This window comes from Pelodiscus sinensis, chromosome 2 (genome assembly GCF_052426305.1).
Source record: "Pelodiscus sinensis isolate ZL-2025 chromosome 2, ASM5242630v1, whole genome shotgun sequence".
In the NCBI taxonomy this organism is placed as follows: domain Eukaryota; kingdom Metazoa; phylum Chordata; order Testudines; family Trionychidae; genus Pelodiscus; species Pelodiscus sinensis.
Window position 1 is genome coordinate 89,933,663 of NC_143053.1, and position 15,869 is coordinate 89,949,531.

The 15,869-nt window shown below is 45.0% G+C and overlaps 1 protein-coding gene across 2 annotated transcripts in view; it reads left to right on the forward strand.

Annotated features, from left to right (window-relative positions):
- The window catches only part of LDLRAD4 (low density lipoprotein receptor class A domain containing 4), a 445,713-nt gene that overhangs the window by 167,878 nt on the left and 261,966 nt on the right, over nucleotides 1-15,869 (forward strand). For both annotated transcript variants that reach the window (XM_075921018.2, XM_075921020.2), the window contains exon 2: nucleotides 7,595-8,057. In XM_075921018.2, coding sequence (XP_075777133.1) covers nucleotides 8,018-8,057 — 40 coding nt within the window. In that variant the 5' untranslated portion in view covers nucleotides 7,595-8,017. The remainder of the gene's footprint in view (nucleotides 1-7,594; nucleotides 8,058-15,869) is intronic.

Below are 15,869 nucleotides of genomic sequence, written 5' to 3' on the forward strand. Positions count from 1 at the left end.
TTCCTTCCACCTTCCTTAGCTATTAGGTTAGTGACACAGAGGTCAGTGATTTTATTAGAAAACACTCCACAAAATCTGAGGAGTATTTATTAAAGTCAGTCAGACCTCTGTTGAACTTGACACTTAAGCTATGTCTACACAGCCACATTATTTCGGAATATCTGATATTATTCCTAAATAACATAGTCCACGTCTACACACAAGCTGTTATTTTGACATAATGTCGACCTGGAGGACTGTATTCTGACTCCTGTAACCCTCATTGTACAAGGAGTAAGGGAATTCGGGGAAAGAGTGTTCTATCTCTAAATAACTGCTGTGTAGACCAGTGGTCCCCAACCTTTTTGTGGCCAATAGCACATTCATGCGCTGCGCGGGGCTCCTTTGCCGGGTGGGGGCGGGGCCACGCATTCGCCGCGCTCTCAGGGGCGGCGCTGCGCTCCCAGGGCCTGGGGTGCAAGAATGGTGCCCACGGGCAGTGTGTTGGGGACCACGGATGTAGACAGTGCCAAAAGTTGAAATAAGCTATTTTGACTTAAGCTACGCAATTAGTGTAGCTCAAATTGCATAGCTTATTTTGAGTTTAGCCTTGCTGTGTAGACATGCCCTTAATTAAATTGTGTGATAAAACATATTATGCCCACAGTAAATATAGAGTCATCAAATGTCTAATTGCACAAAACCAAACATCTTTGCCCTGCTTCCTGCGGTTCTCTGAGGGACATGTCACCACTTTTAGGAGCCATGTGGAGCAACATAGTGAGCCTGCTAGTGCCAAAACCACTAACTGGACTTTTAATGGCCTAGTCTCAGGGTCCCTTTTTGACTAGACATTCCAGTCCAAAACTGAACACCTGGCAATCCTAAGTAAATATGCATGTGCATTATGATTGATAGTAGGTAAATGACCATATAATACAAAGATACTCTATTGCCGAATGAAGGAGCTAATGCTTTTGTGTGTGAATATCATCGCTTTCTTCTAACCTATGAACACAACAAGCCACACAAACCAGAGACAGGGTTGTTGGTTATCCTTAAATTTATGCAGATGTTTGGAGATGCAACTGAGAACAGACTTTAATCCCTTTCTCTATATTATCACTTTACATAAATAAATATGTTACGCACTAAGATGTCCTCTAACCAGAAGAAGCACTAGTCTCTTTGTTTTTGGTATATTAGGTGTTTCTGAATTAGGACAGAATACTCTGTTCTGATTATGTTTGGATATTGCTTTCACTGCTCCACTCAACTACTATATTTGTGCTTTGTGAGTGTGGAATTGTTTTGTTGCCAAATATTGTTTTTGAGATGCAGAGAGGTAAAGGGGAGGGTATATGGCGGTTGACAGCAGGAATGACTTAATGTGGAAGAATCTGTGGGCATGGTAGAACAATATGGTTGATCTGTAATTAAATAAAACGAGTGATACCAGGGTGACTTTAAGAACACTAGAAGAAAAAGTCACTTGGCATTTACAGTAGGATTGGTTAATCTGAGAGCAAAATTAAGATCAGTAGCAAAACACCACAGGATTTGATCTAATTTTAAAAGTGAGCAGTAATTTTGTGTGCCTTGATTTTTGAGTGCCCAACATAAAGTGCCTTAAAGAAGCCTGATTTTCAGAAGTGCCGAATACCTGTCCTATCAGAATGACACTTGTAAAGATATCTCAATTTGAGCACTTAACTAATAGTAATTTATGTATAGGGGGACCATATATCTCTATGCTGAATACGGGACACCTAGTAAAATTACTCATATTCAAGTGATTTCAGTGGCAATCAATCAGAATTGTGCAGCACAAACGTTCAAATAAACATCAAATTGACTGGGCCCCTGTTAAAAAGAAATATTGCATAGCTGGAGGCTTTTTATTTACCTTCTTTAAGGTTTGTGTGGGGGAGAGGCGACACACACTTCCACACGCCTCTCTCACATGGGGCTGGGGGTGACTGACCAACCTAACCCAACCCTCTCTGCCCAGTCCTCTCTATATTCCATACCTGGGTGGGCCCCCAGGTCAGACCTGCCTCTCCTGGTACCTGGTGCTACATCTTCTCAAAGCAACATGTGGGGTGACACCCAGGGTCACAGCCTTGCCAAATTTCTGTTGGGTCAGCCTTTTGGCACTGTGTGCGAGGGAACGGATGGGAGCTGCTTCCAGCTAAAGGGGTAGGGCTGGGAATAGGGATAATATGGCCTGTGTTTTTTCCACAAGTCATCTCTTATCCCTGCTCCCCTCACTCCGCTGTGGCTACAAGCAGCTCGTGCCTTCCTGCCTGCACAGTATACAAAAGTAGCTAGCATCTCCAAGTTGCTGTTGGCCACCAACTTAACCCATCCACCTATTGTCCCCTGGCATCATCATGGGCACTCCCCGGGGGCAGGACCTAGGGTAGAGGCAGTGTGTGCGAAGTACCTCAGCCTGGGGACTTGCAGGGTTGGGGCACAAATAGTCTGGAAATAGCTTCTTCTCTGCCACTCCAGTGCCTAGCTGAGGGGTGGAAAAGCTTTTCCATGCCTGCACTGTGTAGGGCTTTGGCTCTTTCTGGCCAGCACTCTGGGCCCGAGGGTCTTGAGCCTTCCTTGGGTGCCAGCCTAGCCAGAAGCAGTAGAGAAAGAAAGAAGCCTGCAAGTTAGCCTGTTGCTGAGATGAATTATCTGACAAGCTGTGAGAGGGGGAGCATGTAAAGGGCGGATGGGTGGAAAGCAGAAATGACATGTAACCAGTCACTGCCTGCCTGCACTCACCACCAGGGGAGAGCCTGCTGACCAAGAACTGGCACGCAGCAGGGACTGTGCTGATGGACCAGCAAGGGAAGCGGCCGTCTCCACATACTGCAGCTTTGCATGCTCACTTCCCTTGTCAGCCCCTTCTCTTAGCTGGTGGATGGGCGGGTGGTGAACAAGGATCTGGCCAGCAGTAGGACCCACCAGCACTGATAGGAGGGGAGAGACAGAACATATGGGGCAATCTACCATTTAAAAAAAAAGTAAGGACACCTTAACTATGCGCTGTCTCTTTAAAAATGGGACATCTGGTCTCTTGTGGCTTTTCCAGATACAGAAAATCCAGGATGATCCTTTAGTAGAGGTTTTATTGATTTCTTGCAATGAAGATTAGTTCTGGATAAAATGGGTATAATATAATTTATTTGCCTTTGTCAGTTGGCAAATATGCCTTATGCAGAAAAGCATAGTTTCCTATGTTACTAACAAGGGTTCTAGGACACCTGAAATGCCCAGTCTATGCCTGGTTTGCTTGTCTAGATAATGTTTTATTTGCACTTCTTTAGTGCACAAACAGAAGATCCTAACTACTAGGCACTGTAAATATATCAAATGAATTCTTTCCTTTGCAGGAACAAACTAGAACTGCATTAACATTATAATGCGTATAAAATACTAGGCAGCCTTTCCCCAGAGTTCCTTGCACTCCTGAACGGCTGCTGCTCATAAGAGATGCACTTTCACAGCACTGATGGATCCAATTTTCCAGGAAGATGTGAAACTCTATCAGTGTTTCCTCAGTATAGATGGTACCAGAGTCTGCTCATTAAATGATTTAATACATGGTTAAGGCTTTTATGTATGAGCTTTTTTCTTTACTAAGGGGACCAGTTACATAAAATGCTAAGGACCTCTTGAGAGGTGCTGAACACTCTCAATTCCCATCCAAAAGTGGATAGCATGATTGGACCTTGTGTTTAACTACAGCAAGGACAATACCTCATTTCCCTTATGTTTTTGACTTCATCATTGCCTGACCTATTAAACATCAACATTTTGTGTATTACAGCTGACATACAGTGTTCTCATCTGCATCCTGGAGGCATTGCCTAGCATGTGCATCTTGTTGTTCCTTTGCAATCAGATCAAGTCATTCTACAGAAGTTAAATGACTTCCTTGTCTGATTCTTCAAGCTAATCTCCCTATTTGCAGAGTCCCACGGGGAGTTAGTCACATAATTCCCATTAAAGTTCTTAGTAGTGTTGAGTAAGTGTGGCTGTGTAGTAGGGATGTAATAGTGTAGTCAATAAGCAAAACCGTATAGGTTAATGCTATAGACTACACTAATTTCTCCCCTCTTCCCCCCACCTGCCCTTGCCAGTACATTTTTTAGCAGGCTGGTCAGCTGCCTGGCTCAGTCCTTGCTTGTGATGGGTCTGGGATCTACCTTCACTGCAGCTCTGCATTTAAAGTGTATTAGCAGCTCTGCATTTAAAGTATATTAGCAGCCAGCCAGGCAAGCAGCCCGGCTCAGTTCTGGCTTATGTAGAGTCCGGAAGCTCAGACCCAACCTATATAGGGGCTACTGCCACCCCTTGCTGCTATCTCTGTATCAGAGGCAGCAGCACAGGGTGACAGGCAGCTGGTCCATGAGGGGAGCTGGTTTTTAAATTGGCTTCCCTTGTGGACCAGCTCCTACCTGGCAGCCCGCACTGCTGCCTCTGATACAGAGGCAGCAGCACAGAGCAGCAGAGGGCTCCTCGGGGTGGGGACGGAGCGCACTGGCGCTGGCCCCACCCTGGGACTATAGAATAGTCGACTAAGAATTTATCAGGTTACTCGACTATTTAATTATTTAACATCCCTACTGTGTAGCTCTCAAGATTTTTAATTTGAATTGAGGACACAATCTGTGTCTGTAGGTACCTGTGGTTAGTTCCTAGAAAAGCATTGAGCTCAAATGTGTTGCTTTTTTAAAAAAGAACTGAAAGAAAATTTTACTTAGGCTCAGAAGCTGACTCATCTCTATGAACATGCTATGTGTGTGTATACGTGTGTAAAAATGCACGAGAGAAATTCTTATCAGCACAAATATTGTATGGCCATGTATGTTTGGAAACATTGGCTTGTTGTAACTAGTTCTGTGGGAGGGGGTTTCTTCCAGCTGTGAACTTTCTCCCTTGTTCACCCAAAGGGCGTTATCTCATGTTTTGATTATCTGGCAGAAGACCACCCCTGCCTGGGTCTCCCAGGAGGTTTATGGTTGACATAACTACCATCTGCTACAAGAAGGAAGCACTGCCAACTTGCCTCTCCTATAAAAGATGTGTCAGTGGAGAGAGAACAAATGGCTTAAGAACTTGTTTTATAGTAAAGGGCTAGGTTGTAATGCAGAAATGGGGCTGAGAGGGTAGAAATTGGGAAGCGTCTGAGGTAAGGTACTTGGAAAGGTCATCCTTTTTGTAATTTTCTTGGGTCAATAAGTACACTTTTTTCGTGTGGGTATTGGAATTAGCGATGAACTAATTGGCTGAAATATTTAACTGCTGAGATAGCCCTAGCTAAAGTTACACATTGTTCAGGTTATTTTTGTGCCGCTGCTTTTGTTGAGATGAAGGGAGACAGAGAAGGTACTTTCTGTAGGAACTAGGAATGTAAAAAGTTGTTTAAAAATGTAACCGTGTAGCTATTTAAAAATTCTAGTGGTTACACGTGCTGCAGGGTCTGCAGTGTGACGCTTATGTAACGGCTTTATACTGCAGAGCCCACAAAGAAGTTGGCTTCCTGGGAGCGGGGCCAGCAAGGGCTGCCAGCCAGCTGCCAGGGGGGCTCTGCTTCTGGAGAGCCAGCATGTAACCTGTGGCGAAGGTGGGGGGAAGCTGGGCTGGGCCACCACAGGCACAGGCTGCTCTGGCCAGCCAGCAGGAACAGCGCCTGCCTGTGTGGGCCCCTCCAGGCTGGAGCAGCCTACTGCCTGGGGTGGGCGAGGAGCTGCTCCAACCCTTACCAGCTAACTGGACTCCTGATGGTTTTTTTTACAACATTGCTTATTTCACAGTTGGCTTCTTGGACTCATCAGCTTCAACCAAAAGAAAGCAACTGTGAAATGACTTTCATCCAAGCAATTGTTCTAAAAAGAACAGCATGTTGGCCCTGTGAAGAGCTCCTGTAGCAATACAGTGAGGATTGGAATTTGGGTTGCATCTTGGCCTTTTATTTGCCAAACTGGAAATGTCTTAAAATGCCATAGATTCATTTTCTTGATGGGGCAGGAAAGAGGATGCTTCGGTTGCTACTCTGTCAACTTGTCCTCTTCCTTGCCTAGACCCATCTTCCCACCCCGGCCAACCCCAAAAGAGCATGACTGAATCTGGAGGGAGCTAATTTTCTTGTCTAGAATGACAGATCACCTCATTGTAGGGCTTTTTGAAAGAAAGGGTGGAAATTGGTGATTTTAGAGAAGCCTGCATTCTGAACAAACTTAATGACATCCAAAAGGATCTCAAGTGTATGGGTTTACATAGGCCCACTATATACATTAGGAACCATATCACTGATATAATTCAGTAGGGTGGAAAGCAGCAGCTGTTGAACAGTGCACAGCAGTACTGCACAACAGTTTAGGATATGTAGGGAAGTGTTTGAAAGTGTGTGTTGGTTTCACTTCTTGTTCCAGGAAGAACTACTGATGATTGGCTCTGACTAACAATTGTACAGTATGAAAATATTATTACAGGGTTTAAACCCACTCACTAGTTTACCTACTGCTGCCACTTTTCTCTGTCAGTTCCACTTTTTGTTAAACTGGTCTGTTTTCCAAACACTGGCAGAAGAGAAGACAATAGAAAGGGATAAAGGATGATGAGTTGATAAATGTATCATGAGACTCTAACTGACTCTATTCTGTGCAGTGTGTTGAGCAGTGCATATATTTTCCATATACACTAGAGACGTTAACCAGTGATCCTCATCCTTAATGGGTAAGGCTTACCCCACTTACCTGGTCTGGTGGCAGGCAAGATGTCAGAGCCCCAGCACTGCCAGTCACTCTTTTGGTGGTATAGCTGCCCCTAGTGGTCACTCTGCAGTATAACTCTCCCCTGCAGGCTTGCTGCCACCAGTGGCCACTGAGAGTATTGTGTCCTTCCAAACAGCCCCTCCCATTCCGTCTTACGAACAACAGTCCCATTGTCAGCAGTTCCAGTTTTCCTGGCACAACCAAACCCTGGCTCTGCTTGGCGGCTCCCCAGAAACCTCACACCACTCCTTGGGGCCCTGGATCCTGGTTGAGTGCCACCGCTTTATAGCCTGTTTTTTAACTTTGCTAAGCCTTCTGTGCTGCAACTGAGATTTTGAATAGGATAATTAACTGCAAAGGGGGTTTTAACCATGGAAAACAATAGTTAGAAGCTCACACACAGGTTCACGGTCTGCAGTACTCCACATCTTGTTCCAGTAAAGAAAGGAAGCAGCTTTATAAAGTGCTGCTGATCTTACTTTGGTGGTGAATAGATGAGATGTGAGAGCCTTTCGTGTTTTTCTTTTTCCTTTTAACAGCAGTTTTGTTATTGTACTGCTGCCCCTTCTCTGCTAAATATGGCTTTTGAAATGTAAATCCTATCATGTCCTCAGTGACACCCTCAGCACTGTTTCTCTTTGCACTTCAAAGAGCTGTGTGGTCACACTTTGCATCTCAGCAAAATAATAATATTTGCCTTCTAAAGATTTCCTTTAATGTGTACAATCAATCCCTAATAATGTATTTTGGATTTGTTTTTTTTGCTTCCCAGAGTCTATTAATTTTAATGTTGCTACAGGTCATCAGGAAACATAATCTCTTCTTTTTTAATTTCACAGTGAATGTGTCTAAGGGGAGAGAGACGCACAAGAGAGATAAAACAATTGAACATCACAAGTGGCTCAATCCTGAAAAAATGATGCTGGATGAACAGTGGATTAGAACTAAATCTTAAAAGGGAAATAATATCTTAGTGTAACAATTGTCTTCACTTTCAAATTCATCATGGCCAAAATCCTCTGGCTGGACGGCTGAAGTGATTGTCGCACGTTTGCTGTCTGCGCTCAGTGCATATCCCTTGTGCCTACGGCTCAAAGAACCTGGGAGCAGGTGGGAATTGGATGATGCCAAATGCTGGAATGGGGAGAGAAATGGACTGTGACAAGCTAAGATGGAAGTGACTTGACAGCTTCAAGCCCAGCAGTTGCCTCTAGTAAAGGACAGGTTAAGATTGGAATCACAAGCTTCGCTGGGAGAGCAGTATGCAGGAAGCTGGTTTTCAGGCCACAAATGCTTTCACGGGTAAGGACCTTTGTCACTATCATTAAACTAATAATTTCTAGGCAGTTTTCTGTTGTTTGGGAAAATAGGTGGCATACCTATTTATCAGTAGACAGCACATGTAGTGTCTGTCCTTTGTGAACATTACATTCACAGGAACAAATAATTCAACTTCTACAAGTAACAGAGCCTATCAGCTTTTGGATGAGTTATTTCAAGTTCTCTGAAATTGATGGCTACATGCCTTTGGAAGGGAGCTCCCAAACTTTGGCTTCAAGTGTTTGACTGACAACTTGCCTTTGGTAGGAGACACCACCTAAATTGTATAAAATGTAGCAGATTGCAACTACTCTTATTTTTAACGTGGAACGAGACCTGGATAGACTACGGGTCACAGCATACAGTGTCCTGTCTTGTCTCAAGCAGAGATGCAGCATATTGAATTCTGTGGTCTCTGTAGGCTGTATCTCTGTACACAAGTGGTGTCCACGAGCTGAATTTGCCGTGCTGGTTCACCTTTATTTGCCTGTAGGTGTGTTGGAAACTACATAAGAAAGCAAATAAGGCTGTACTTTCTGCTCAAGAATTCTTCTAGTGAAAATTCTATTAGTGATTGAATTCTAATCTTTCCATGTGTCTCTTGATTTCTGTGGAGGGAGCAGGGCAGTAGAACTTGTTGCTTTGTTCCCAAGCCAATGGCCAACTAAGAACCAGTAGAAACTGGCTGAAAATGCTACTGGAATTTGTCTCTTTAGAAGAATATAGGTAATGATCTAGTAACACAGCACAAATTAAGTAGAGGTTGTGTTACCTGAATTTTTTCATTTTTAAATCAGGAGACGAATTAATGGATTTTTTATTTTAAACTACATATACCCAACAAAGAATAATGTCACTGTTTCAGAGCTACTTTCAGCAATGGACTGGGCTGGTAGCTGTCGACAGGATAGAACAGCAATTCCAGGAACAGAATCCCAATTTCATTTTCAGGTGGCAGCTTCCTCAGCACACACATATTTGATGCTCTTTTTGCCATAATTTGAAAGTAACTCTAAATCCAATGATTTTTATATTGAAGAAATATAACTAGTGAATTAGGGCTTATAGCAGGGATGGGCAATCATTTTAGCCAGGGGGCCACTTTAGAAATTTTTGAAGTGGCCCTGGGCCACCTGAAAGGGGCGGGGCCTTGGGTGGAAGGGTGGAACCTTGGGAAGAAGAAGTGGGACGAGGACACTTCTTGCTTCCCCACCCACAGACCCTGATTGGCCTGGGGGTGGGGGGAGTGCATGAAGTCTTTGTTCCCACCCCACCCCCCAGAGAGAACCGCCAGCTATTCAGAACAGCATGCGGTTTCCTGTAGGTGCCTGCACCCCTGGCGGTGGGATGAGACTTCACGTGCTCCCCTCCACCCCCAGGTTAATCACGGCCTGAGGGTGGGAGGAAGAGAGTAGAGTCTCTTCCCTCCCTTCCCCCATCCTGCAAGGGGTGCGCAGCATTTAGAGTCAACCGCCAGGGAGTGAGAGACTTTGCATGCTATCTCCACCCCCAAGCCAATCAGGGTCTGGGGCTGGAGAGTGTGTGAAGTCTTCTCTCCCACCAGCGTCGCTTGGCGCTTAGAGTCATTCCTGGCGGTTGACTCTAAGCGCCGCGCACCACTGGCGGGGGAGGAGACGCACTCCCTTCCACCCCCTCGTCCTCAGGCCCTGATTGGCTTGGGGGTAGGGGAGCGGCAGGGTGTCCACAGGCTGGATAAACCCACTTGGCAGGCCTGATCCAGCCCACGGAGGTCGTTTTGCCCACCCCTGGATTATAACTTGCTGTAAATGAGGTTATGTTGTCATGTAAAGGGTTTGCAGTATTCACTCTGTCTTATAAGGGATTACCCCTTCTTTCTCAAACTAAAACATTATACTCTCAGGGAGTTACCTTTGCATAAAGACATTAGGGGACCGTTCCATAGTGAAGAGTTACAAAGTGGGCTGTGCCCACAAAAGCTCATGATTCTACATGTTTTGTTAGTCTTTAAAGTGCTACCAAACTATTTGTTCTTTTTAAGTTTTTCCTGTTACAGACTAACTCGGCTACCCCTCTGAAGCTTTTAAAAAGTTGAAATAAGTTTATAGGCATATATACACAAACCATACGTTCAAGTGACATGTAAAGGAACCAGACTGAAAACTAATCCCTTTATGTAATGACCAGGAGAAAAATATGCTTTCTTGAATCTTGTTTCAAATTACTGTCTGCATTTGCTTTCTTGAGAGTATTTGTCTCTTCTTTGAGTGCTTGCTCATCTCAGTTCCATGCTAGCTGTGTGCACGCCCACATTCACAGTCATCAGAACTTTTTGCCTTCGTGATATCATATGCTAATATGTTGGGGGCCACTGACCCTACACTCTCTCAGTTCCTTCTTACTGCTCAGGATGTTTGATTGGAGTGCCTGTCTTGCACTGCATGAGTGTTAGTAGTTCTTCATAGTCCATTGTCTATCTTCTTTCTATATAATATGCAGGTGCTTAGCCATTAAGTGAAGTGTTAGGTTAGTTTGGTAGATACAGTCCCATCTGGAATTTCACCCCAGAGCAGCAGGCCCTGTTTTCTTGGCTTCAAACCATGCCCGGTGCCTATTAATGACCCTCCCCAAACAGCTTTTTGAGGTGCTTGGAGGAATCCCATAGAAAGGACAAGTGTAGAATCTATAAAATCTTTTGCCTTAGAACCTAAAAGGAGCAACATATCTGCTTCAGGGCCTTCCTCAAGGAGGCTGCGCTTAGTCCTGCATCAGAGTCCTCCCACTTGGACCCCACACCTAGCACTTGGGCATTGGTGCAGGGCATTGGGCATTTCCTCCACTAAGAAGCAGCAAAGGACGAAGAGGCCCCCTACTCCCTGTCACCAGAGGGGAAAGGGGCTTTAGGCAATGTGCCTATGTCAGGCTAGGTGCCTGCTCCAGGTCTTCATGGAGTACCGCTGCAGGGCTTCAGACCCCCTCCCCCAGCCAAAGATCTGCTTCCAATTCTTGGATGTAGCGGGGGACCCCAGCTTCTCCTAGAGCCCCTGTTGCCCAAAGAGCCCTCAGTGGCTAAAGAACAAGCATGCCAACTGGCCCCGCAAATGCTGTACCAGTTCCAGACCCAGCTAAGAGGTGCCCAACAGCCAAGGTCAAGCTGGTCCTAGAACCTCCCCATGGGGCAGTGGAGCATGCTTGTTCCCTGCACCGCAGACGTAGATCCCCATTTCTGTGGCCTAGGAACCCGGCACTGCACCCTCAGTCTCTGGGCAGAAGGCTCAGGTCCCTGGAGTGGAAGCATTGATCCCTGTCCTCCCAATGAGCTTCCCACCAAAGATCACTGCAGCACAAGTCACCTTCGCCTAGACAGTCTCCCAGACGTTGGTCCTGACCAGGGCGGGATTGCTCCCTATTGTGGCACTGATTTCCACCTCCCTGGCACTGCTCATTAGGCAGGCACCGATTCTTGGCCTCATCTCACTGGTCAGAATCATTTGGCAGATTCAGGCCTCTACAGGTCACCAGAAAGGCAACTGCCTAGACTGGACCCGGACTTCAGCCCTCGCTTCGGAGATTCGCTGCCAACCCATGACACTGGTATTGCATTTGCAGCAGCTACAGTGCCTTTCTCGGTGGCTGTACTGGAACCCATCGGGCGTGCCTGTAATACTCCCACCTTACTGCCTTGGACAAACCATCAATAGCATTTCTGACACCAAAGTCAGAACACGATATTGAATCCAAATGCAGGGGCAGTGCAGCTTGTTCCAACAGCTAAGAAGTTATCCCAAGAGAGGGAAGAGGGACCTGTCTTGCCCCTGGCTGGGCATTTGTCATTTCCAGATGAAGTGGTGGCATGTCTCTTCTAGACAGGCAGTCCCCTAACAACTTCAAGGAACATCAGACCCTCCTTAAAAGGGTGACTGCCAATTTTAAGTTAAGAATTGAGGAGTTTGCAGAGGAGTCCGGTGAGCTCTTTAACATTATACTCTCCTCCACCAACCCAGGGTTGTGCTGCCCATCCAGCTTGCAATTTTGCGTGTCTAGTCCCCAGCCCACGTTAAGCAGATACTGTTTTAATCTAAAAAACTCCTTAGTCAATTCAAGAGGCCCTCTCACAGAACCAGCCCAGCAGTTTGCTCCTTTAGTGAAAGAAGGCACTGTAGTGGCGAGAATGGCTTTGCAGATGGCGTGAGAAGCCATGGACTCAGCGGCCAGGGTAGTCATCTCAGCCATGACCATGAAGTGCAGCTCCTGGTTGCAGTCGTCTAGGTTATCCCAGGAGATGCCTTCAGGACCTCCTGTTTGAGGGAGAATGGCTTGTCTCCGAGCTCATGGACACAAAGCTCTATAACCTTAAAGAGTGCCATGCCATCCTCCACTCTTTGGCTTTCATACCCTTCAGCATGCCAGGAAACCATTCCATCCTCTGCCTCCCCAGTCTAGGACCTGGGGGCAACCCCAGCTGAGCACCTGCAGGAGAAAGACAAGGTGTCTTAGTGGAAACACCCATCATCTTCCTGTTCATCTGCTCAGCCTGGTCATTGAAGGAGCCAAAGAAAGTAGAAGCAGGCATTTTTTGAGCCCCAGTCACTTCCCAGGATCCACCCTTCCTCACTTTCCTGAATTGCCTGCGTCTGTTCTAGTTAGACTGGTCACGACTGACCTTGAACCATTGGGTACTTAATGTAATATCTTCAGTATCTGCTCAAAGAATTTCTTCTTGGGTCACTGCCTGCGTTTGCTGTTGCTACAATCAGGCAAAAGAGCTCCTATGATAATCATAACTGCGGCAAATCTCTTCAGACGCTTTCCTAGCTCAAGAGCCTATGCAGGAATGTACTCTGAGCCCACCTCCAAGGATACTGCTTGTGAGTCACCTAGAGTAGAATCGGCATGAGCAAGCACTGAAAGAGGAAAAAATGGTTACCTACCTTTTCATAATTGTTCTTCTTCGAGATGTGTTCCTCTTCTACATGCCATTACTGCCTTCCTATCTCTCTGGAGTTGCCAGCAAGAAGGAAATGAGAGGGTGTAGGGTTGGCAGTACCTAATATACCAGTACTTGAGTACAGCACTTAAGGGAGTGACACAGCCAACCTCATGGATACCATTAAGGGAAAAATCTCCGACTGTGCAAATGAGCACGTACATGCCTTGAATAGAAGGGACATGAGCAACACATCTCAAAGAACAACAATCACTTAAAGATTTTTTCCTCTTTTTTTTTTCAATACAATAATCTAGATATATACAATGTCATTCAGTGGACAGCTTTGAGTTAATTGCATGGTAGGTGAGTGTTCCATAGAGAAATTCCCAGGCGTGCATTTTAATACATTTTTGTTTTAATTTAACAGTCGCAATCAAAATGTAATGATAGCTATGTACTTTTGCTCCCACAACCAACATTTACTTCAATTACAGGAGTGGTGGTTTGGTTACACAACAAAGTAATGAAATGATATCCCACAGTTAATGTAGTCTGCAGTGAGGGGGAGGGTGTGAGCACATGAGAGAGGGTGTTATTTGCCTCATTAACATTTATATGTACAATAAAAAAGCTTTGAAATCTGTCAGTGTTGATCGTAGTAATACCAAATGATAGTAACTATAGCTACAAGGAGACTAATCACTTTCATTTTACAACTGAATTTAGTGTTGGTAAAAGGAACCTTAGAAGACAGTATACTTCTGTTTATTCATTTTGGTACGTGATAGCACACCAACAGGTTATAACTCTGAATCTGGAAGGTCTGTTGTTAAGTCTGAGAGGGTAGTTTGGCCCAGGCTTCATGTTCATTTTGTTAAGACAGATGTCAAGGCTGCCAGGCTGTAACTTATTTATTTGTTTGGCGATCTGATCATTTGTCCCCAAGAAACGGACGGAAATCATTAAATCATTTTACATGTATCACCCAATAGCATCTGACAGTAACAACTTTCTGTCTGAAATGACTATATACAGATCGGAATGGGTGCCTCAGAGGTGAAAGGCTCAGACTCCCATTACCAATTCCTTGAGTTACCTACTCCATCAACAGAGAGTAGTCCTCGTGTAAATCTGCAGCCCACTCTCCATAACCATTGTTCTATCTACCACTCAATAATAACAACTGAAAAGGAACAGAGTCAGTTTACTATAGGTTCACAGTATTAACAATATTTTTGCTAATACTTTAGTTGAGCAGTGTTTAGTTGTGACCAGTTCTCCCCACTCTACAGCAGAAGCACCATGGTCACATACTAAATACATTTGTAATGATACCATGGCAATTAAACTTGGGACAAAGGGAGAACCATTTATCCAATTCCTTCTTAAATTTGGAATCTGAATAAACACGACTTAGACCCAGACGTGACAGACTTTTCCTCATCTCCAAATATTTCTGAGGTGAAAGCTGGAGGTAGCCATCTTTTAAGTCGTTGGCAGGTCTGCATAAAACAATACAAACATCTGCCTGCTTAGGTCAGTCAGACCTCCCTGGATACTCAGGAGTTGCCTGTACCATCTGTGATGGCAAGTTGGGGTTCCTCCAATCCTGCAGCCCCATAGTAGCAAGAACAGATTCCACCAGCCAGTAGAAAAGAGAGGGTTTATTGCTTCTCCAGGATACAGCACAGCATAGATGTGATGTGTCTACAAGAGTCTGGGCCAGGATGCCTCAGCCCCCTTGAGATGGGGTCCCCGGGCCCCTAGATTCCAGCCCCCTTCTTAGTCTGTTTCCTTCATGGTTCCAGCCCAAGACTGCCTCACTCCCAGACCGTGCCCCCAAACCAGGTGTTCGTCTCCGCCTCCCTTCCTTTGTCTCTTCCCTGGAGGAAGAGTCTTGTTATCAGGTGTCTGGGCTAATACACATGTGGGTGAGTCAGTGGAAATCACACATCACAGCGCAGGGGGACACTGGGTTACAGAGCAGACAGCACCTACACTACGACACACCATCGCAATTCTGTAAACTTTATTTTAATTTTGAATTGATTAATAGTTCTGTGGTAAAGCACAATGAGTCCAGCTTCTGTGCAGCTACAGTTTTAAGATTATTAGGGTAGAAATCACTTTTAGAGAAATCACCCTCTAGGACTTCCTGAAGAATGAAAATAGTTGACCACACACATAATCATAAGTAAGATGTTTTGTCTTTATTTTAAGTTTTACTAAGCAGATTACTAGGGTAACGATCACAGGTGTGAGATACTGTAAGAGTCTATTGGATTTCTCAGTGGGTAGTGTTGATAGGAGGATGGCTCAAGCTGGGGTTTGGGATGAGTCGGGACCACTTTGAGACTGTCACCAGATGTGCTGAAACACCACTGAACCTGCTTCCCCTGAAAGCTGGGGCACCTTGTAACCTTGTCTTGCTAAGCACAACTCTCCAGCCAGCTTGAGCTCAGGAGCAGAGCCAGAGCCACACTCCCAAGGCTGCAGAAACAGACCAAAAGCTGTACAGTGTGAGATCTTTTCCCAGCACTCAAGAATAAAATCCCTCTGGGAGCTGAACCCTAGATAAATCTGTTTTACGTTCTATAGAAGGCTATACAGCATAAACTCATGAAATTAGCCCTCTTTTTCAATGTAAAGAGAGAGATGCAAAGGCTCCTTGATCCCCCCCCCCCCCAGGTAGTACTTATTTACACTGGGATTTATTACTAAGTAGAAGTGATTTTGTTAAGTATAATAAATAGGATTTAAATGGTCCTAAGAGGTAGCATACAGAACAAAGTAGGTAACTGAGCAAAATAAACATACACTTAAGCTAAGCTTAGTACACTAAAGAAACAATCTACATGTAATATCTCACCCTAAATGAAATGAGG